Genomic DNA, 16,899 nt, shown 5'->3' with positions numbered 1-16,899 from the left:
GGATGGGCTGGATGAGGCAGAGGGAGAGAGATGCTTACAGTCTAGGGTAAGATGGCTTCAGTGGGACACAGTGGGAACTGGAGTTAAAGGGCCTGAATCTCCTTTTCCTTTCACTAGCTATATAGGTGAATTCCACTGATCTGAATTCCAGTTATCTGAATGACTTCATTTTCTGAAAACAAGCCCCAGTTCAGACTCAGGTTCAAGCCCTATTCCCCCCTTTCCTCTACACACAGATCTCTGCTGCTGAGAACGAGGGTCCTAAGACCCAACAGGGGTGTAGGGTCCAAGTCTGAGTCCAGCCAGGACCCAGGTTTCAAGCCATAATGTTTCAATGTGTGGATGCAGCCATGCCAGACTCAGGCCCTGGGAGTCTGCCAACCCTATCACACAATCATTTCCCAGGAAATTGATACAACACCCTTTATTCAAGTATAGCTCAACATTTAACCCTTCAATTTTAATGGTAAATGCTGATCTGCAAACATACTGAGCATTTACCTTTGCAATGGCCACCAACTGCAGGTCATTTTTCAAGCACACTTCTTCCTGGTTGCAGGACCACAGCCAGATCCTGTGAATCTCTGGTGTGACATGAGCAAAGCATTTGATTTTAGTAAGAGTAGCAGGATTGATTAGGCCTACCAGCAAAGAGGAAAGAAGCTAGCAATATTGGAAATTTACCAAACCAGTGTCCAGTGCAGAGAGAAAATTAAGCAACTCAGGGCCAGCTATGGCAAAGCTGGGGACCAAAACCACATGTCTGGGAATTCACAATCATCATGATGATATTACAATGACTTGGACTGGTTCATGATGACCTGGTCAGCCGGCATGGTATCCTGCTGGACCCAGAATCTACAGTGGGAATGGATCGGAGCCAGCAGATGCCACCAAGCAAGGCCACTAATTGCCTCTGGTCATGAAACAAGTCACTGAGGATGCTTTGTTGCAGGAGCTGCTCATAGACTCATAGACTTTAAAGCCAGAATGGACCATCATGATTATCTAGTTTGATGTCCTGCACATTGCGGGCCACGGAACCTCACCCACCCACTCCTGTAATAAACCTATAACCTGTGGTTGAGTTACTAAAATCTGCAAATCATGATTTAAAGACTTCAAGTTACAGAGAATCCACCATTCACACTAATTTAAACCTGCAATGACCATGCCCCATAGGAAGGCGAAAACTCCCCAGGGTCTCTGCCAATCTGACCTGGGGGAAAACACCCGGGGGATGTAATTAGAGCTTTTTGATGCCCCTGTGCAAAGGAGTGGCCCACCATAGAACTGACAGCAGAAATAGACGAGTCAGAAATGATCCCAGAGCCAGATAAGTTTCCAGCTCCATTTTTGTTTATTGATATAGCTTTGGGAGGGATTTCCATTTTGTGAACCAATTAATCAATTATTACAAGCTCCAGGTAGCTGCATCTATTCACTATTGGCGTATTGCACGCCAGAGCCTGGGCATTCTCCCACCTCCATGTGGACTTCAAAATGGAAACTGTGAACCACAAACAATGTAGTAAGATTCTAAGAGGGAAGTTTTACTAACAAAGCACTTTTTTTTTTCCTGGGACTTACTTTTTTGTTGAAAATAAGAACCTTATACAACCTTTGCTGTAAGCGTTCTGCTCCGTACCAACCTAATGGTGTAATGAGCTGCCTGCAAATGATGATCTGTAGAGGGGAGGGAGGTTGAAATGCAGTCCATTGACAACTGTAGTCGATATCAGTTAAATGTCATCAATGTGCTCCATGGGAGGTGAAATCATTTGTACGAAATATGTCTGGGGGGTTGAATGGAGTCTAGAACGATGTGTAGGACAGGGAGTCAGAGGAAGGGCGAGGGATGCCAATGGAGTTCTGTGTGTTTACATGCAGTCATAACAGCGTGTATTGGAAGCTGTGGGGATGCACTGAGATGGTTTTGTAATAAAACAAGAGTATGTTTATTAACAAAAAATAGAGTTTAAGTGATACTAAACAAGAATAAAAAAGACTGGTCTGGTTACAAACAAACCATGTTTTATAGTGATTAAAACTTTATTTTAGGAAATTGCAATCATTGCCTAAGCAGTTTCTCATTTACATCTACTTTCCAGCGGTTCTTGCCTTTCAGGCCAAGAGGATCCCACTTTCATAGGCTCAAAAGGTGCTGTACCTTATCATCCCTTCAGTTAAGGGTAACTGAAAGGTCTTTTTGCTCCCTTTAATTACTCAAAGTCAATTGTCTCTGCCTCAAGAGATAGGAAAGCTTTCTGGGATGCAAATTCCCCCCCTGGCATGATTGTTAAATGCTCTTTTCCCCCTCTTGCTTAGATTGATGGCTTTGTTTGCCTTATATGTAAATGTTTTTCCTTTGTGCTCTGCTGGTAACCAAGCTGGTTACAGAGGTAAATATGCCTTCCTTTCTCTAGGCTAAGCTGGGTTTTATGCTTATCTACCAAACTCATTTCAAGAACATATGTCCAGCACACATCTGTAATTTTTTGTCCCAAACATGTTGTGGAGGAAAAACTGAGTCCTCACCCTCAGGTTGGATACAACAAGTCAGAGACAGCTTTATTCAGGGACATGCAATTGCAAGGGAAGAACACAGCTGACAGAGAGCATCTCTGCCTTAGTTTCTTCAAAGTACAAACAATATCACACAAGCATTTATACATTTTAGTGGCATGCATTAATTAAAAACATCTGCAGTTTATTTGTTATGTCCTGCCCATTCCTGTATTTTCTCACTTCTGTTCTCAAAGCATCGCTATCTCAAGGCTGGGTCACGCTGACTCTACTCTTCTGTCTTCCCACCCACTTCTGACATGAACCCTGCTTCTACAGGTCCCGCAATATTAGGCTAAGACTTAGCATGACAGTTCTCTTTTTCTTACAACTGAGAGGTCTATATTTAAATCCTTTAACCCTATTTCCACAATGTGGAAGCGTGACCTGTCACTTGGTCAGCAGGGGTTCCAGCCACAACATGCTGACTCACACTCTGGCAGCAGGACTGGACTAGAGTCTGGTCCTCCTGGGCTACTTCCTACCACAGTCTGGGTGTAGAGTCCTGTGGTACAAAGATTCCCTGTCTCATCAGGTACTTGGCCACAAGTAGCTCTGGCAGCTCCTCAGGGTCCTCATCTGCCTCCCCTGATGGTAAGGTGTCAGTCCACTCCGGGGTTTGTATTGGGTCTTCCACAGGTGTCTACTACCCATAAGAGACATCTGGTCTCTCCTGTTGCTCAGCAGCAACTTAGCTCAAGGGCTTTCCTTTTTGACTTCCTGTACCACCCTGGTACTTCCAGTGAGGGGAGTGGGGCAGATTTGGCTCCAACCACCAGGGCACCATAGTGATCCCTCACACTCAGCCTCAGTACAAATGTCTTGAGTAATTTTGTATCATAAGAACATGAGAACATAAGAATGGCCATAGTGGGTCAGATCAAAGGTCCATCTAGCCCAGTATCCTGTCTTCTGACAGTGGCCAACGTGAGGTGTCCCAGAGGGAATGAACAGAATAGATAATTATCAAGTGATCCATCCCCTATTACCCATTCCAACCTTCTGGCAAACAGAGGCTAGGGCTGCCAACCCTTCCCATCCTGGCTAAAAGCCATCAATGTACCTATCCTCCCTGAGCTTATCTAATATTTTTTTGAATCCAGTTATAATTTTGGCCTTCACAACATCACCTGGCAATGAGTTCCACGGGTTCACTCTGAGTTGTTAGAAGACATATTTTCTTTTGTTTGTTTTAAACCTGCTGCCTGTTAATTTCATTGGGTAACCCATAGTTCTTGTGTTATGAGAAGGAGTAAATAACACTTCCTGATTTACTTTCTCCACACCAGTCATGATTTTATAGGCCTCTATCATATCCTCCCTTAGTCGTCTCTTAGTCATCATCTGCAAATTTTGCCACCTCACTGTTCACCCTCTTTTAATGATCATTTATGAATATGTTGAAGAGCACAAATCCCAGTACAACTACCCCACTAGTAGTCTAAGGGTACAACATCAGTCAAACATTGGCCTCATCCCCGACCCCTAATTCTCTACTCAGCTGCATCATAAGCCCTCCCTCCTGGAGTATTATTTCCAAGGCAAAGATTGGAATGTGACCAGAAGGACGGGATGCCATCTGACCACTGTAAGAACTCCTGCAGCCACCCTCTACCAATCAGTGAACATGTTGGTCCTGTAAGTCTGTCCCAAGAGCTGGTTTGAGCAATAAGAGCAAGCTCCAGGCAGGAGTGTAGCTGGGGGGGGAGCAGGGGGAGCAGCTGCTCCCCCACTGAGCATATTCACCAAAGGTGGCACCTTGCCGCCGCCGACTCCTGGTGCTCCGGGGCTGGAGGGAATGCCCACGGGGAAAGCTCAGCCCAGCTCCCTGGTCCCCGCCCCGAGTCCTCTCCCAGCTCACCTCCAGTCCGCCTCCGTTCTGCCTCCTCCTCCTTCTCCTCCTCTCCTGAGCGCCACGTTCTGCTTCTCCCCTGCCCTGGCTCCCAGTGCTTGTCCTGCAAAACTGATTCACGGCAAGCCTGGGGGGGAGGAGGGGGAACGTGGTGCGCTGGGGAAGAGGAGGGGCAGGGGCAGGGGTGGGGATTTGGGGAGTGGTCCAATAGGGGCAGGGAGGGGGCAGAATCAGGCGGGGCAGAGATTTGGGAAGGGGTCCAATGGGGCAGGGAGGGGGCAGATTCGGGGCAGGGCAGGGTTGTTATTCAGCGGAAGGCCCTTGACTCACTCCAGGTCTTCGGCGGCACATTGGTGGTGGGTCCTGCAGAGCCGCCGATGACCTGGAGCGAGTGACGGGCCTGCCACCAAAGACCCGGTAGGGAACCAGCCAGTGAGTACAAGCCCCCTGTCCCCTCCATCCAACCCCCTGCCCCACCTCAGAATCCGCAAACCATCAACCCCCCCTTGTCCCCTGAACACTCCCTCCCAAGACCCCCCAAGACCGCACCCTCTACCCAACCCCCCCTTCCCCATCCCCTGACTGGCCCCCCCTAGAACCTCTGCCCCCTCCAACTGCTCCCTGTCCCTTATACAATCCCTCCTCCCAGCCCTGGCCCGGTCCCCTTACCATGCTGCTCAGGGCAGCGTGTATAGATGCCGCACGGCCCACTGGAGCTCGCAGCCCCACCCCCTTACCATGCCACTCAATGTGACAGGAGCTGCAGAGCTGCCCAGGAGCGGTCCAGAGTGCTGGCGGTGTGGCACGCTGAGGCTCTGCGAGACGGGGGAAGGCAGGGGAGCCTCCCCAGCTTGGAGCTCAGGCGGGCTGGATGTGGCCTGCGGGCCAGTGTAATGACAGAAAAACCTCCCTCTCCCAGTTGCCCACCCCATTTAACAACCCATTCTAAACCAGCTTCTAAATTTAACAACCAGTTCAGGTGAACTAGCTCCAGCTCACCACTGGATACAGGTGCCTCCAAATAATTTTTGAGTGGTGTCATTTTCTTCTGGATGAGCTTCTGACACCCCTTCCATGCACTTGAGTATCAAGTTTTCCTTGGCATTTGGAGTGGGGGGCTGAAGGAGGGGGAACGACAACCCCTGAGGTTTGTTTCAGCAACACTAATGGGTGTGTGGTGGGGGAGGCAGAGTTGTAGGAGAGAGATCTTTATTGGGTACACTGAGTCTGCAGAGTTTGTGGGAGGTGCCTGGCCCCCGCTTGTGTCCCTGAGCCCCTGGTGACACAGCGAACTAGGTCCTCCGGAAACATGGCCCTCTTTGGCCCAGGTCAGGGGAGATGCTGCTGTCTTGGGTCTGGACTAGAACAGTTCAGAAGCATTCTGCCATTGCAGGATGTGTGTTATAGGAGCAGTCAGAGACCGTAACAAAGCTCTGGACCCCCAGTATAGTCATGTGGAAAGTGACTGAGCCTGCAATCTATGTGGGCAAGACAGGCCCAGGTTGGGAGGGAAACAGAGGCACAGAGAGGGGAAGTGACTTTTCCAAGGCCACTTAATGGTTCAGTGGCAGAGCTTAGATCAGGGCCCAGCTCTCCTGATTCCCAACTCCAGTGCCCCATCCACTAGACCCATGCCACCTCCCACATATGTATTGGGTTTGATGCCTTCTTGTTCCACTCATTCAGCTCACCTTTATGGAAAGGAGCCTATACAGTCTGAAAAAAACCCTTTTGGTATTAGGAAGGTAACTCCTGGAAGCTCCAGCTAGATGAGGGCCCATTGTGCTAGTAAGAAACAGTCCCCTCACTTCAGACAGACAGAGGATGGAGTATTATCCCCACTTTACAGACAGGGAACTGAGGCCCAGAGAGATTAAGTGACTCATCCAAGGTCCCCCCAGGGAGTCTGTGGCAGAGGCAGGAACTGAACCTACATTTCCCAAGACCCAGTCTGTTGCCTCATCTAGAAGCCCATCCCCTAAGCTGCAGATGCCCCCTAAAGAATGGGAAATGCTCCAGAGCTCATGTCTGCACCCCATGCTTTCCAAGATGGCAGCTGAGTTTTCTCTAGCAGAAGGAGGATTGGCTGCTTTAAATACTATATTTACAATACCCCCCACCCTAGAGATTGCACCCTGGACCTTTAGTCCAACAAGTACCAACCCCTTGAGCCAAGGGAACTACCTCATTGGCTGTGAGTAAGTGGAACCAGCCACTAGGGGGCACCACACTCCCACGGCCTACCCAATGGTTACACTCATAGATGAGTGAATCTGATTCCCCCCACCTTCACTAAAAATACATCCAGAATCAGCCCCCTCCCCCACGCTGGCACAGAAGATGGCCTGGTCCCCACTTAATCCCTCTCATGTATTATGCATATCTGGGTTGGTGGGGTGCTCCCCAGCACCGCTCGCCACAGGTTCTTTTATGCACAATGTAGGCTCCAGCAATAAAACCCAGACACCTAATTCGAGCCCTCAGGCATCTCTCTTGCCTCTCTGCACTAAGCTTTCAGCCACTTGGAATTGCTCACTGCCTTCCTGAATGGGTTTGTAGTTGATATTCTGCACATGTCACTGGTAACTTTGTCTGATCATTTGAAGACATTTTGCTGCAGTAAATGGAACTTGGAAGGGTTTTTTTAAAGTTTTTTTTATTATTATTATTTGGACTGAATGGCACACTGGAGAGAGGTGACGGATTGATGGCTCTGGTACCTAAAGTCACCTCTGTTCCTGTAGAACAGGAGAGCAACAGGGCCAGCCAGCCAGCCCCCACATGAGTCCCAATGATGGGCTTCTGTAGATAAATATCTGATAATTTTCATATGACTTTGCATTGTGCCTCTTCATATAACATTGTAGTGGGTCTACCCACATGTGACCTGTTTTCATGCAACTTTGTATCAAAGACTCATATAGAAATCTTGTACTGATGAGCCTTGGTATATGGAAACTTTTTATCAAAGCCTCATGTAGAAACTCATTGCCCTTGGTATAATGTTATAGCCCCTAAGGATAGAATAAGATAGAAGAAAAATGTCTCTTTGCTAAGAATAGACTAAGATTTCCCCTCCCCCTTAATCAATTGCCCTGTTGAATGAATGAGGTGTGAATGAGGAAGGTGGGAAGGCAGCACCTCCAGACAGCTGCAACAATTGGAGAGGGGATGGAAGCCAGACCCAAGGACAATAAAACTTGTCAAGTGGGCTCACGTACTTGTAAAACAATATCATTCTTGTGTTTTTATTTTAAGTACAAAATAAATATGTATAACGAATTTAAAAGTATGTAATTAGTAATTTGATATGTTGGGTGGTGCCTTTTTTTATGTGTTCGCTCCCCCTGATGTTAGAACCTGGCTACGCCACTGGCTCCAGGGTGTGGTGACCCATCCAGAAAAGGATTGTGTCCCCACTCTAAGAAATCCTACTGCCCTCTAAATATTGCAGTGGGTTTCAGCTCTATAGGACCTTCCCAAGAGCAGTTTTGACCAATCAGAGAAAGTTCCAGGGTAGGTGAACAGTCCCAAAGCAGATTATATGATGCCTCAAAGAACTCTTCACATTGTCCTCTACCAATCAGTGTCAGTTTCAGCCCTATAGAACTTCTCCAAGAGAAGAGTTTGACCAATCAAGGCAAGTTCCAAGGTGGAGGTTGCCCATTGAAATGAAGTTTGTGTGACTCTACTAAGAACTCGTCCTACCGCCCTCTATCAATCAAAGTGGTTTCACCCACATAGGCCTTCCCAGAAGGGAAACATGCCACTCAGAAGAGGCAGAGCACAAGGGTCTAGTCTGGAACTCCCAACCTCTGGGGCTTTATAGTTGAGCAATCAGCAGCACTACCCCCAGAAGCCTCATCACTGTGTGGAAGATGCCATCTTGTTTCAAGAAATTGCAGAGATGCTGAGAGGAAACATGGCCTCCTTAACCACCTCCATGAGAACTATAGAATTTGTTTTAGCTCTAGGCATGCTTGGTCACCTGTGAAGAAAGTGCTACATCAGCTACACTTCTGAGGAGGTGGAGGGAGCTCTGGAGGGGAGCCCTTTAGTGCAACCATTGATGAATACACCGGAACTGACCCCAAGACCAAAGTGCTCATGAGGCAGACTGATGAGGTTCATGGCTGCCTATAATCTGACCCCATGAAGCAATGTGACCACAGCTCATTGGAATCACTGGCAGACAAGGTGAATGGAGAAGACATTGCTTGGGTTAATAGACTATAAAATGATTGTCAGTGGGGTTGTAATGGGGTAGGAACTGACTTGGAGTTGCTTAAATCTAAAAACAGGGAATTTACAGCTATTTTCTCTTCTGAAAATCTCTCAACAGCTCGAAGATGCCTGTCTAGATGCATCAGAGAGTGAAGAAGAATCAGGCCTAACTTGTTTTTGCTCAGCACCAACACAAGTTGTTCAAGAGGACACTGAGCCTGAAGAGGCTGATGGCTATATCAGTTTAAGGAAGGACCTTGGCATAGAATTAATCATTGTTCTCAAGTTGTTCTGCAGTGACTCAAGAGATGAATACCAACCTCAGGGCAGATGGTTAGGAAGCAAGGTACAAACCCCAAATTGGTTGTGAGTGCTATACTTAGATGTTACTAGCCAGTTCTCAAGTGTGAGCTCTTCAGGGATTATAATAATCTAAATGTGGAGTCACAAACAGTCACCTCCGGTCTTGTTCTCTGACAATAAACATGTGATTGTTTTGCCTGTAACTAGATTTCAGTGCTGTGGCATTGTCCAAGGAGCTGATCCTGATTTGAATCGGACAAGCTGGTATGTGCACGGTTCCCTGGAGACATCAGCCCTGGTATTTCTGTAAGTGTCATGTGGTGAAGTGGCTGAACTCTACAGGGGAACACTTCAGAGGGGCACAGGGACTGGGGTGCCCCTATTGCTAACCTGACAGGCTAAGTGAGGGCTGGCAGAGCCCAAAGGAGATTTTTTAGGTGGCAACAGGCTGGTGGCACTGGGGACCAGATGCCCAGTAAATCTTCCTCTCATGGGAGATTAGGGTGAGTAACAAGGGGACTCAGAGTCTTGGGCACCCCAAGTGTTATCACAGTCAGTGATGAAAGAGGAATAAGATATGCCAGCATAAGGTGCCTTCAGACTGGGACAGCTAGGGCTTGTGGGATGGAAGAGGAGCAGCTCTGTGGCTGGTTGCACCATGTTGCCCTGGTTGCCAGGGTGTTTACTGTATAACTATGGTGGCTTAGTTTAATAGGAGTCTGGATGGACAAACAAGCAGAGAGAGCAAATAATGGACCTGGGTAAACACTTGCGGACTGTGAAGGGACAATCCTTGGGCTACTGGCTATGAAGATTTGACCTCCCTGGACAACTAACATAATACCAACTATACATATACAATGATGGAGTCTAAATTAGCTGTTACTACTCAAGAAAGAGATCTTGGAGTCAGTGTGGATAGTTCTCTGAAAACATCCACTCAATGTGCAGTGGCAGTCAAAAAAGCAAACAGAGTGTGGGGAATCATTCAGAAAGGGATAGATAATAAGACAGAAAATATCATATTGTCTCTATATAAATCCAGGGTATGCCCACATCTTGAATACTGCATACAGATGCGGTCACCCCATTTCAAAAAAGATATATTGGAATTGAAAAAGGTTCAGAAAAGGGCAACAAAAATAATTAGGGGTATGGAATGGCTGCTGTATGAGGAGAGATTAATAAAACTGGGACTTTTCAGGTTGAAAATGAGACAACTAAGGGAGGATATGATTGAGGTCTATAAAATCATGACTGGCGTGGAGAAAGTAAATCAGGAAGTGTTATTTATGCCTCCTCATAACACAGGAACTAGGGGTCACCAAAAGAAATCAGTAGGCAACAGAATTCAAACAAACTAAAGAAAATATTTCTTCACACAACACATAGCCAAACTGTGGAACTCTTTGCCAGGGGATGTTGTGAAGGCCAAGTCTATAACAAGGTTAAAAAAAGAACTAGATAAATTCATGGAGGATAGGTCCATCAATGGATATTAGCCAGGATGGGCACAGTTGGCGGCCCTAGCCTCTGTTTGCCAGAAGCTGGGCCTGGATGACAGGGGATGGATCACTCAATGGTTGCCTGTTCTGTTCATTCCCTCCAAAGCACCTGGCTTTGGCCCTTGTCAGAAGACAGGATAATGTGCTATCATATCAATTCCTAGTTGTGACTTTTCCAAGCTGAAAAGTCTCAGACTTTTTAATCTCTCCTCATTTGGAAGCTGTTCCATTCCCCTAAACATTTTTGTTGTTCTTTTCTGTACTTTTTCTATTTTTAATATTTTTTTTAGATGGGATGCTCAGAAATCCATGCAAAATTCACCATGTGGGTATAAAATGGATTTATATAGTGGAATTATGATATTTTCTGTCTTATCATCTATCTTTCCTAATAGTTCCAAGGAAAAAATGGTTTTTTGACCAAATCAGAAATGTGTGCAGGAAATTGTCATTTTTGTTGATAATTTTGAGTGTTTCATTCTAAATGAAGAAACTGACCATTTTTTAAAAGAAAAAGTCTATTTAAGCAACTCCATTTTCAGAAATATACTTTAAAAAAAAAAACATAAAAAGGTTTTCAAAAACAAACATTTTATACTGAAAACTGGAAATTTTCACAGAAACCTGAAACATTTTACCCAAAATGCTTTTTGACACTGAACATTTATACAAACACTGGATGATTTTATTGATAACTCAACATTTCTACAAAAATGTTTTTGAAAAAGAATTTTTGGAGTTTTGTTTTTTGTTGCAAAAACCAAAACAAACAAATGAACAAAAAGAACCAAAAGATTCTTGTGGGAAATTTTCTTACAAAACAAAACATTATTAATGTATTTATTTACTTCCTGTGAAAATAATGGGCCTTTTTTCCTAGTTCTACAGGTTTCTACAGTTAGCAAAGCAGATGTACAATGGTATACGACAGACATAAACTATGGATTTATCACCATGGGGTCCTTGGGGAGCATGTTGATTGATGTTTCCCACCTATAAATTCCAACAACTGAGGCAGTGACAAGAAACAAGGTGTTTCATAGCTCTGTTCTACCAATTTCTTTCCCCAGTGGGAAAATTACTCATCAGAAATTGCTGATGTTATGTTAAGAAACTGAAAATTGACTTCTGAATTGTTTTAAGCTTTTCAGCAAAGAAAAATCAAGCTTTTATGCTCCCCAAATGTTACACCTAATACTGCTGTAAACTAAAAAATGTTCAGACAAAAACAGAGAAATCTTTGGCACCTGGAATAACAATCCCTGTGTACACACACAGAGAGACTTTCATTCAAATGAGTGTGGAACCCATGAGTCCTGACTCCCACCCCCACGCTCTACCCACTAGATATCACTCCCATCCCAGAGCTGCACATAGAACCCAGGTGGCTCCTAAGCCAGTTCACTATACATTAGAAGACAACACCTTCCCTTCACCTGCCTAGCTCCTGCCCAAAACTTTTCGGAGTGAGCCTTTCACCTCCTTATTCCTCAGGCTGTAGATGATGGGGTTGAGCATGGGGATGATGATGCCATAGAGCACGGGCAGTGCCCGGTCCTGGTCCTGTGAGTAGGTAGAGTTGGGGCGGAGGTAGGTGAAGAGGATGGTACCAAAGTAGAGGCTGACCACGGTCAGGTGGGAGGTGCAGGTGGAGAAGGCCTTGAGGCGCCCTTCCCTCGTGCGGATCCTAAGGATGGCCAGCGCGATGTACACATAGGACACCAGTGTCCCCAGCAAAGAACTCGAGACAAGGCCACCACCCAAGACAAAGGTGGCAGCCTGGTTGACCTGTGTGTCAGAGCAGGAGAGCTGTAAGAGTGGGGGGATATCACAGAAGAAGTGGAGGAGGATGTTGACCCGGCAGAAGGATAGGATAGACATCAAGCATGAGTGCACGGCTGAGTTGGCCAAGCCTATGGCCCAGGCAGCTGCAGCCAGCAGGGCACACACTCGTCGTCTCATGAATGTACAGTAGTGCAGCGGGTGACAGATGGCCACATAGCGGTCGTAGGCCATGACCCCTAGAATCAGGCACTCGATCCCACCAAAGGAGATGAAGAAGAACATCTGGGAGAGACAACCGGCCCATGAGATGGACATGTCTCGAGACAGGTAATTGGCCAGCATCTTGGGCACAGTGGAGCTGATGTAGCCAATGTCCACCACCGAGAGGTTGCCCAGAAAGAAGTACATGGGCGTGTGGAGCCGAGAGTCCAGGCTGACCAGCAGTAAGATGAGCATATTGCCAATCAGGGCCACCAGGTAAATGACTGTGAAGACCCCAAAGAGGACGAGCTGCTCCTCTGGTTTGCTGGCGAGACCTAGGAGGATGAATTCGGTCACCAAGGTGCTGTTTTCCCTCCCCATCATCTGGAGGAAGTCCATCCCCTACAAGCAGAGGAAGGGCAGTAGTGTGATAGTTGAGCTGAGACATTTAGCCTTATTATGAGCTTAACTGTAAAAAGTATGTGAAAGTTAAAAAGATATCATAACCTACAGTAACAAATGTTGATGGGAAAAGGTATGAATGGGAGACAGAGACTGAGTTAGTTCAAACAAAAAGGTCTCCTGGTAGAATTCAAGGACAGTGTTCAGATCATCCTTGTTAAACAAGAAAAGTTGGTGTGGGAAATCCGTGGAATGTCAGAAACTAGGCCTGATTGGTGAATAAAATAATGAGGGTATGGGCTATTCCCCCTGTCACCTCCTTTTGGGGGTCCTTCAAGAAAGAGATTTGTTGGAGGAACAGACAGAGGCTACTGGAATGAGGTTCACCATGACTGCCACCCCGACCAATTCCTGGGTCCCCAGACCTTTGTCATCCTGATCCAGGGAGATGCTCTGACCAGACTGGGCCAGAGATATGGACCAAGGCGACATCACCACCTCTACATTTCCGGCTGAATCCCAACCACCACCTGAGATGAAAATGGATTGGACAGCAGCAACAACAACAATTTCAGCCCATCTCAACTGACCGCTTTTCCTTTCTCCAACAAGAATTATTATCATCTTTGATGCCATCTAAGAGACAGCCAAACAAGGGGGTTTGTTTCTTCTGAAACTCTCTCCAGGGAGCAAGGGCTGTTCTTATAATAAAACACTTATTTAATACTTTATATTTCAAGGGCTTTAACTGTTTTCTGTATGCCACGTTGGTCCCAAGATATTGGCAAGACAAATGGGGTGATGTGATATCTATTACTGGACCAACTGCTGTTGGAGAGAGAGACAAACTTTCAACCCACGCAGAGTTCTATTTCATCCACCTTGCTTCTTTAACTTTTTTTCCTCCTTTTCTGTATCTTTAATAAAAGGATGTTTAATGGTGTGTCTGCTATAGCACTAAGATGTCTGACATATCTTTACCAAACACTGGACTTTGTTTAACACTGTCTAATGTTGGACAGTGGCTGGGTTCTGTTAACAGATTTTGCCCATTTATTGCATCTGTATTAATACAATATGGTCAAACAGTTAGGAAGCTGGTGGGTATATAGAAAACTCAAGTTGAGTTACTTGTGCTGCTTCAGAGTGACTTAGGACCAGATTTTCGAAGATGTTTAAGGGACAGATTTCAAAGGTATTTGGGCATCTACTGGGATTTTCAAAAACAGCCACTGACAGCAAAGGGAGTTAGACATCTAGTGTTTGAAGATTTCAGGAGGAACCTAAATTCTTTACAATGTCTGACCTTAAGTCCCTAGTGATAGCAGGTCAAAATAAATAAATACATACATACATACATTAATTAAGTTGGCAAAATTTTTTTCTAAAAAAAAAATAAGTTGTTATTTTTTCAAAACCAAACAGTTTACGGGCCATGGAACAGTTTCAACACAAAATGTGATTGAGAATGATTTTCCTGTCCAGGATGCAGTTTCAGATGACAAGCAGGTACCAGAACAGCAAGGTAGCTGGGGTGCTTTCCTGGGGTGTAGGAGACACAGGTACAAGTCCCTGCTCTCTCTGTCTAGCAGCCCTCCCTCTCCCACTCTAACCCACTAGCCCCCACTCCCCTCCCAGAGACACAACCTAGGAATCATGGTTCACAGCCCCCAGTGCTCTAGCCCCCATCCTCCCAGACTTCAGACTAAGAGGCAGACCTCACATCAAACAATTTTTGTCATTTTCCCCCAAACTGGATTGCCAGCTGAGCAGTGGCTTAATATTGGAACTGTAGCCACAGTGAGGGGAGGTGAAGGACATTGGTCCTGACTAGGTATTTGGGGAACAAGTCAACATAAAAACAAAAGGGAAAATATAATCTCCAAGATGAACAGCTGTCATCTCTGCTGTTCTCTGTTATAATTACCATAATACAGATTGCATTCAAAGGGGAGGGGGGGTCTAGTGGTTAGAGTAGGGGGGGGGCTGATGGGAAATTGGACACCTAAGTTCTATTCCAGGTCTGGAAGGGGAGGTTTGAGAACAGCCAGTTGCTCCCTTCACTGTTCCTTAAGGATTCTGGGGCATTGGAAAAGTTCTAGTGAGGGAGCCTGAGGATGGAATAAGATGCACTATTGGCTCTGGGCTCCTTCTTCTGCCTCTGCCCCTCAATCCTGACCAGCACCCCCCCAATATCATACCCCTAGGCTCCCCTTCACTGCTCTGATGCTTCCTATCAATCCCAACCTACATTCTCTCCTCTCCCATCCTGGGGACCCCACACACTCTGGAGCTCTCCCATTGCCCCTCAGTACTAACCTGCTGCCCTTTCCTGTCCTGGGCCTGAGTTCACCATCTCCGCAGCTCTCAATCCTGATGCTCCATGGTTGCAGAGGTGAAACTAGGCTCAATGGACAAATTGTCCCAGTAGGGACATGGTCACGATTAATGGCTGCAATATATGTGGGTCTGTTTTGGTGCAGCATATATCGGGGGTTACCGGACTAGCTGGGGTAAGTGGGCTGGATGGTCACATAGGTCTGTTCTGGGGTCAAAGGGAAAGGGGTGGGGACACAGCAGGCTAGATGCACACAGGGGTTTGATCCAGCATAGCAGGGAGCAGGGAATACCGAGTTAGATGGATTGATGATCCAGTCTGGTAAGAATGTTCCCGTGGAAGGAAATTGATTTGAGATTTAAACTTGAAATCCTTAGCCCATTCGTTGCAAGAATTGTCTTCTCTTGCCCTGGCTGCCTGCCTCACTGTCTCTCTTCAGAGCTCTTCTGCCATCCTGCCCTAAAGAGAGCTTTGGAAAGCAAGCATTTCCGTGCCCCTCAGCCACCAACACCCCCAGCCCCCGCTCTGTGCCCAGCTGACAGGCAAAGTCCATCTGGGGAGACTGGGCTCAGAAGTTATTGCAGAGCCATCTCCCAAGAGAATCATTGTTTATACTCTGTAAACACCACCTCAGGTCTATCCCGAGTGTATCAATTTTCCTCTTAACACCTGCATCCTTGAGCAAGAAGGAGGGCAAAAGCCAAATCTGAAATCAAAACAGGAGCCAAGCCAAAACGAACTGCAATGTTCCATTCTCAGGTCCCCTATTTAGGGGAGTTCTATTTCAGGAATCCCTGGTTCAAGTGACTCCAAATTTGCCCCACTTACCCTAACTCAGGCACCAAGGTGACACAGCAATTTTCAAAAACAATGTGATTCAGCAGGTGGATTTTAGAGCACTTAGAAAAATTCGCTGTGGTTGGATCTTCAGCTGGTGTAAATCTCGATTCCAGAGGTTTATGTTTCACCATTTTCTACATTGTGTAAGGGCACAAGGCAGCACTGGACAACCTGATTTCTCCCTTAATCAAGTTTTAGGGCAGTTAATAATTCATAGGGTCAGTTCTTCCACTGGTGAAATCAATGTCATTTAAATTAAACCACTGGGAATTGGTTTAAGCAACTCTGAAAAACCTCAGCCAGTCTATTTAAGTCCCATTCAACAAAACAAAACTTTCTCCCTTGTAAGCTGTTTTTTTGTGACAAACTGTATTTTTGTTGCAATAAGGGAGTTCATCAAAGATGAAAATGTTCATGAAAAAATGAGAGAGACAAGGTGGGTGGGGTAACATCTTGCATTGGACCAACTTCAGCTGTTGAAAGAGACAAGAACAGAGCTCCTTAGGTCTGGGCCTAGACTGTGTATTCATCCTTCTTAACCATATAGACTGTATTTAGTACCTGCTACTCTTCCCTTTGGAAGATGAGTGAATTCAAAGACACACACATGCAGCCTCCTTATGTCACTCTGATTTATTTTAACAGCAGGAACAAAGCATCTCAGCCAAAGCCATCCCATCCCATGGTGGGCACCTGGGCAGGCCAAGCTTGTTCAGATACCCCCAGAGGGTCCCTGTGTGTCAGTCTGGTTCCCCCAAACCTGTGTCTTGACAGAAGGAGCCTTTTGAAACTCCTCCAGTCCTGTGGTTCTGTTGCCTTTCTGGGCTTTGGCTGTACTGGACATGAGTTAGAACATAAGAACGGCCATACTGTGTCAGACAAAA

The 16,899-nt window shown here is 46.1% G+C and overlaps 1 protein-coding gene across 1 annotated transcript; it reads right to left on the bottom strand.

The window, feature by feature from the left end:
- Positions 1–11,889: 11,889 nt before the first annotated feature.
- On the bottom strand, positions 11,890–12,819 carry LOC117885952 (olfactory receptor 1019-like). Its single transcript, XM_034787533.1, has one exon. The coding sequence runs from the start codon at positions 12,817–12,819 to the stop codon at positions 11,890–11,892; it is 930 nt and encodes a 309-aa protein (XP_034643424.1).
- Between the last annotated feature and the right edge of the window lie 4,080 nt (positions 12,820–16,899).

Source organism: Trachemys scripta, chromosome 12 (genome assembly GCF_013100865.1).
Source record: "Trachemys scripta elegans isolate TJP31775 chromosome 12, CAS_Tse_1.0, whole genome shotgun sequence".
Taxonomy (NCBI): domain Eukaryota; kingdom Metazoa; phylum Chordata; order Testudines; family Emydidae; genus Trachemys; species Trachemys scripta.
Note: the sequence above shows the minus strand (reverse complement) of the source record. Positions and strands in the feature narration are given on the sequence as shown.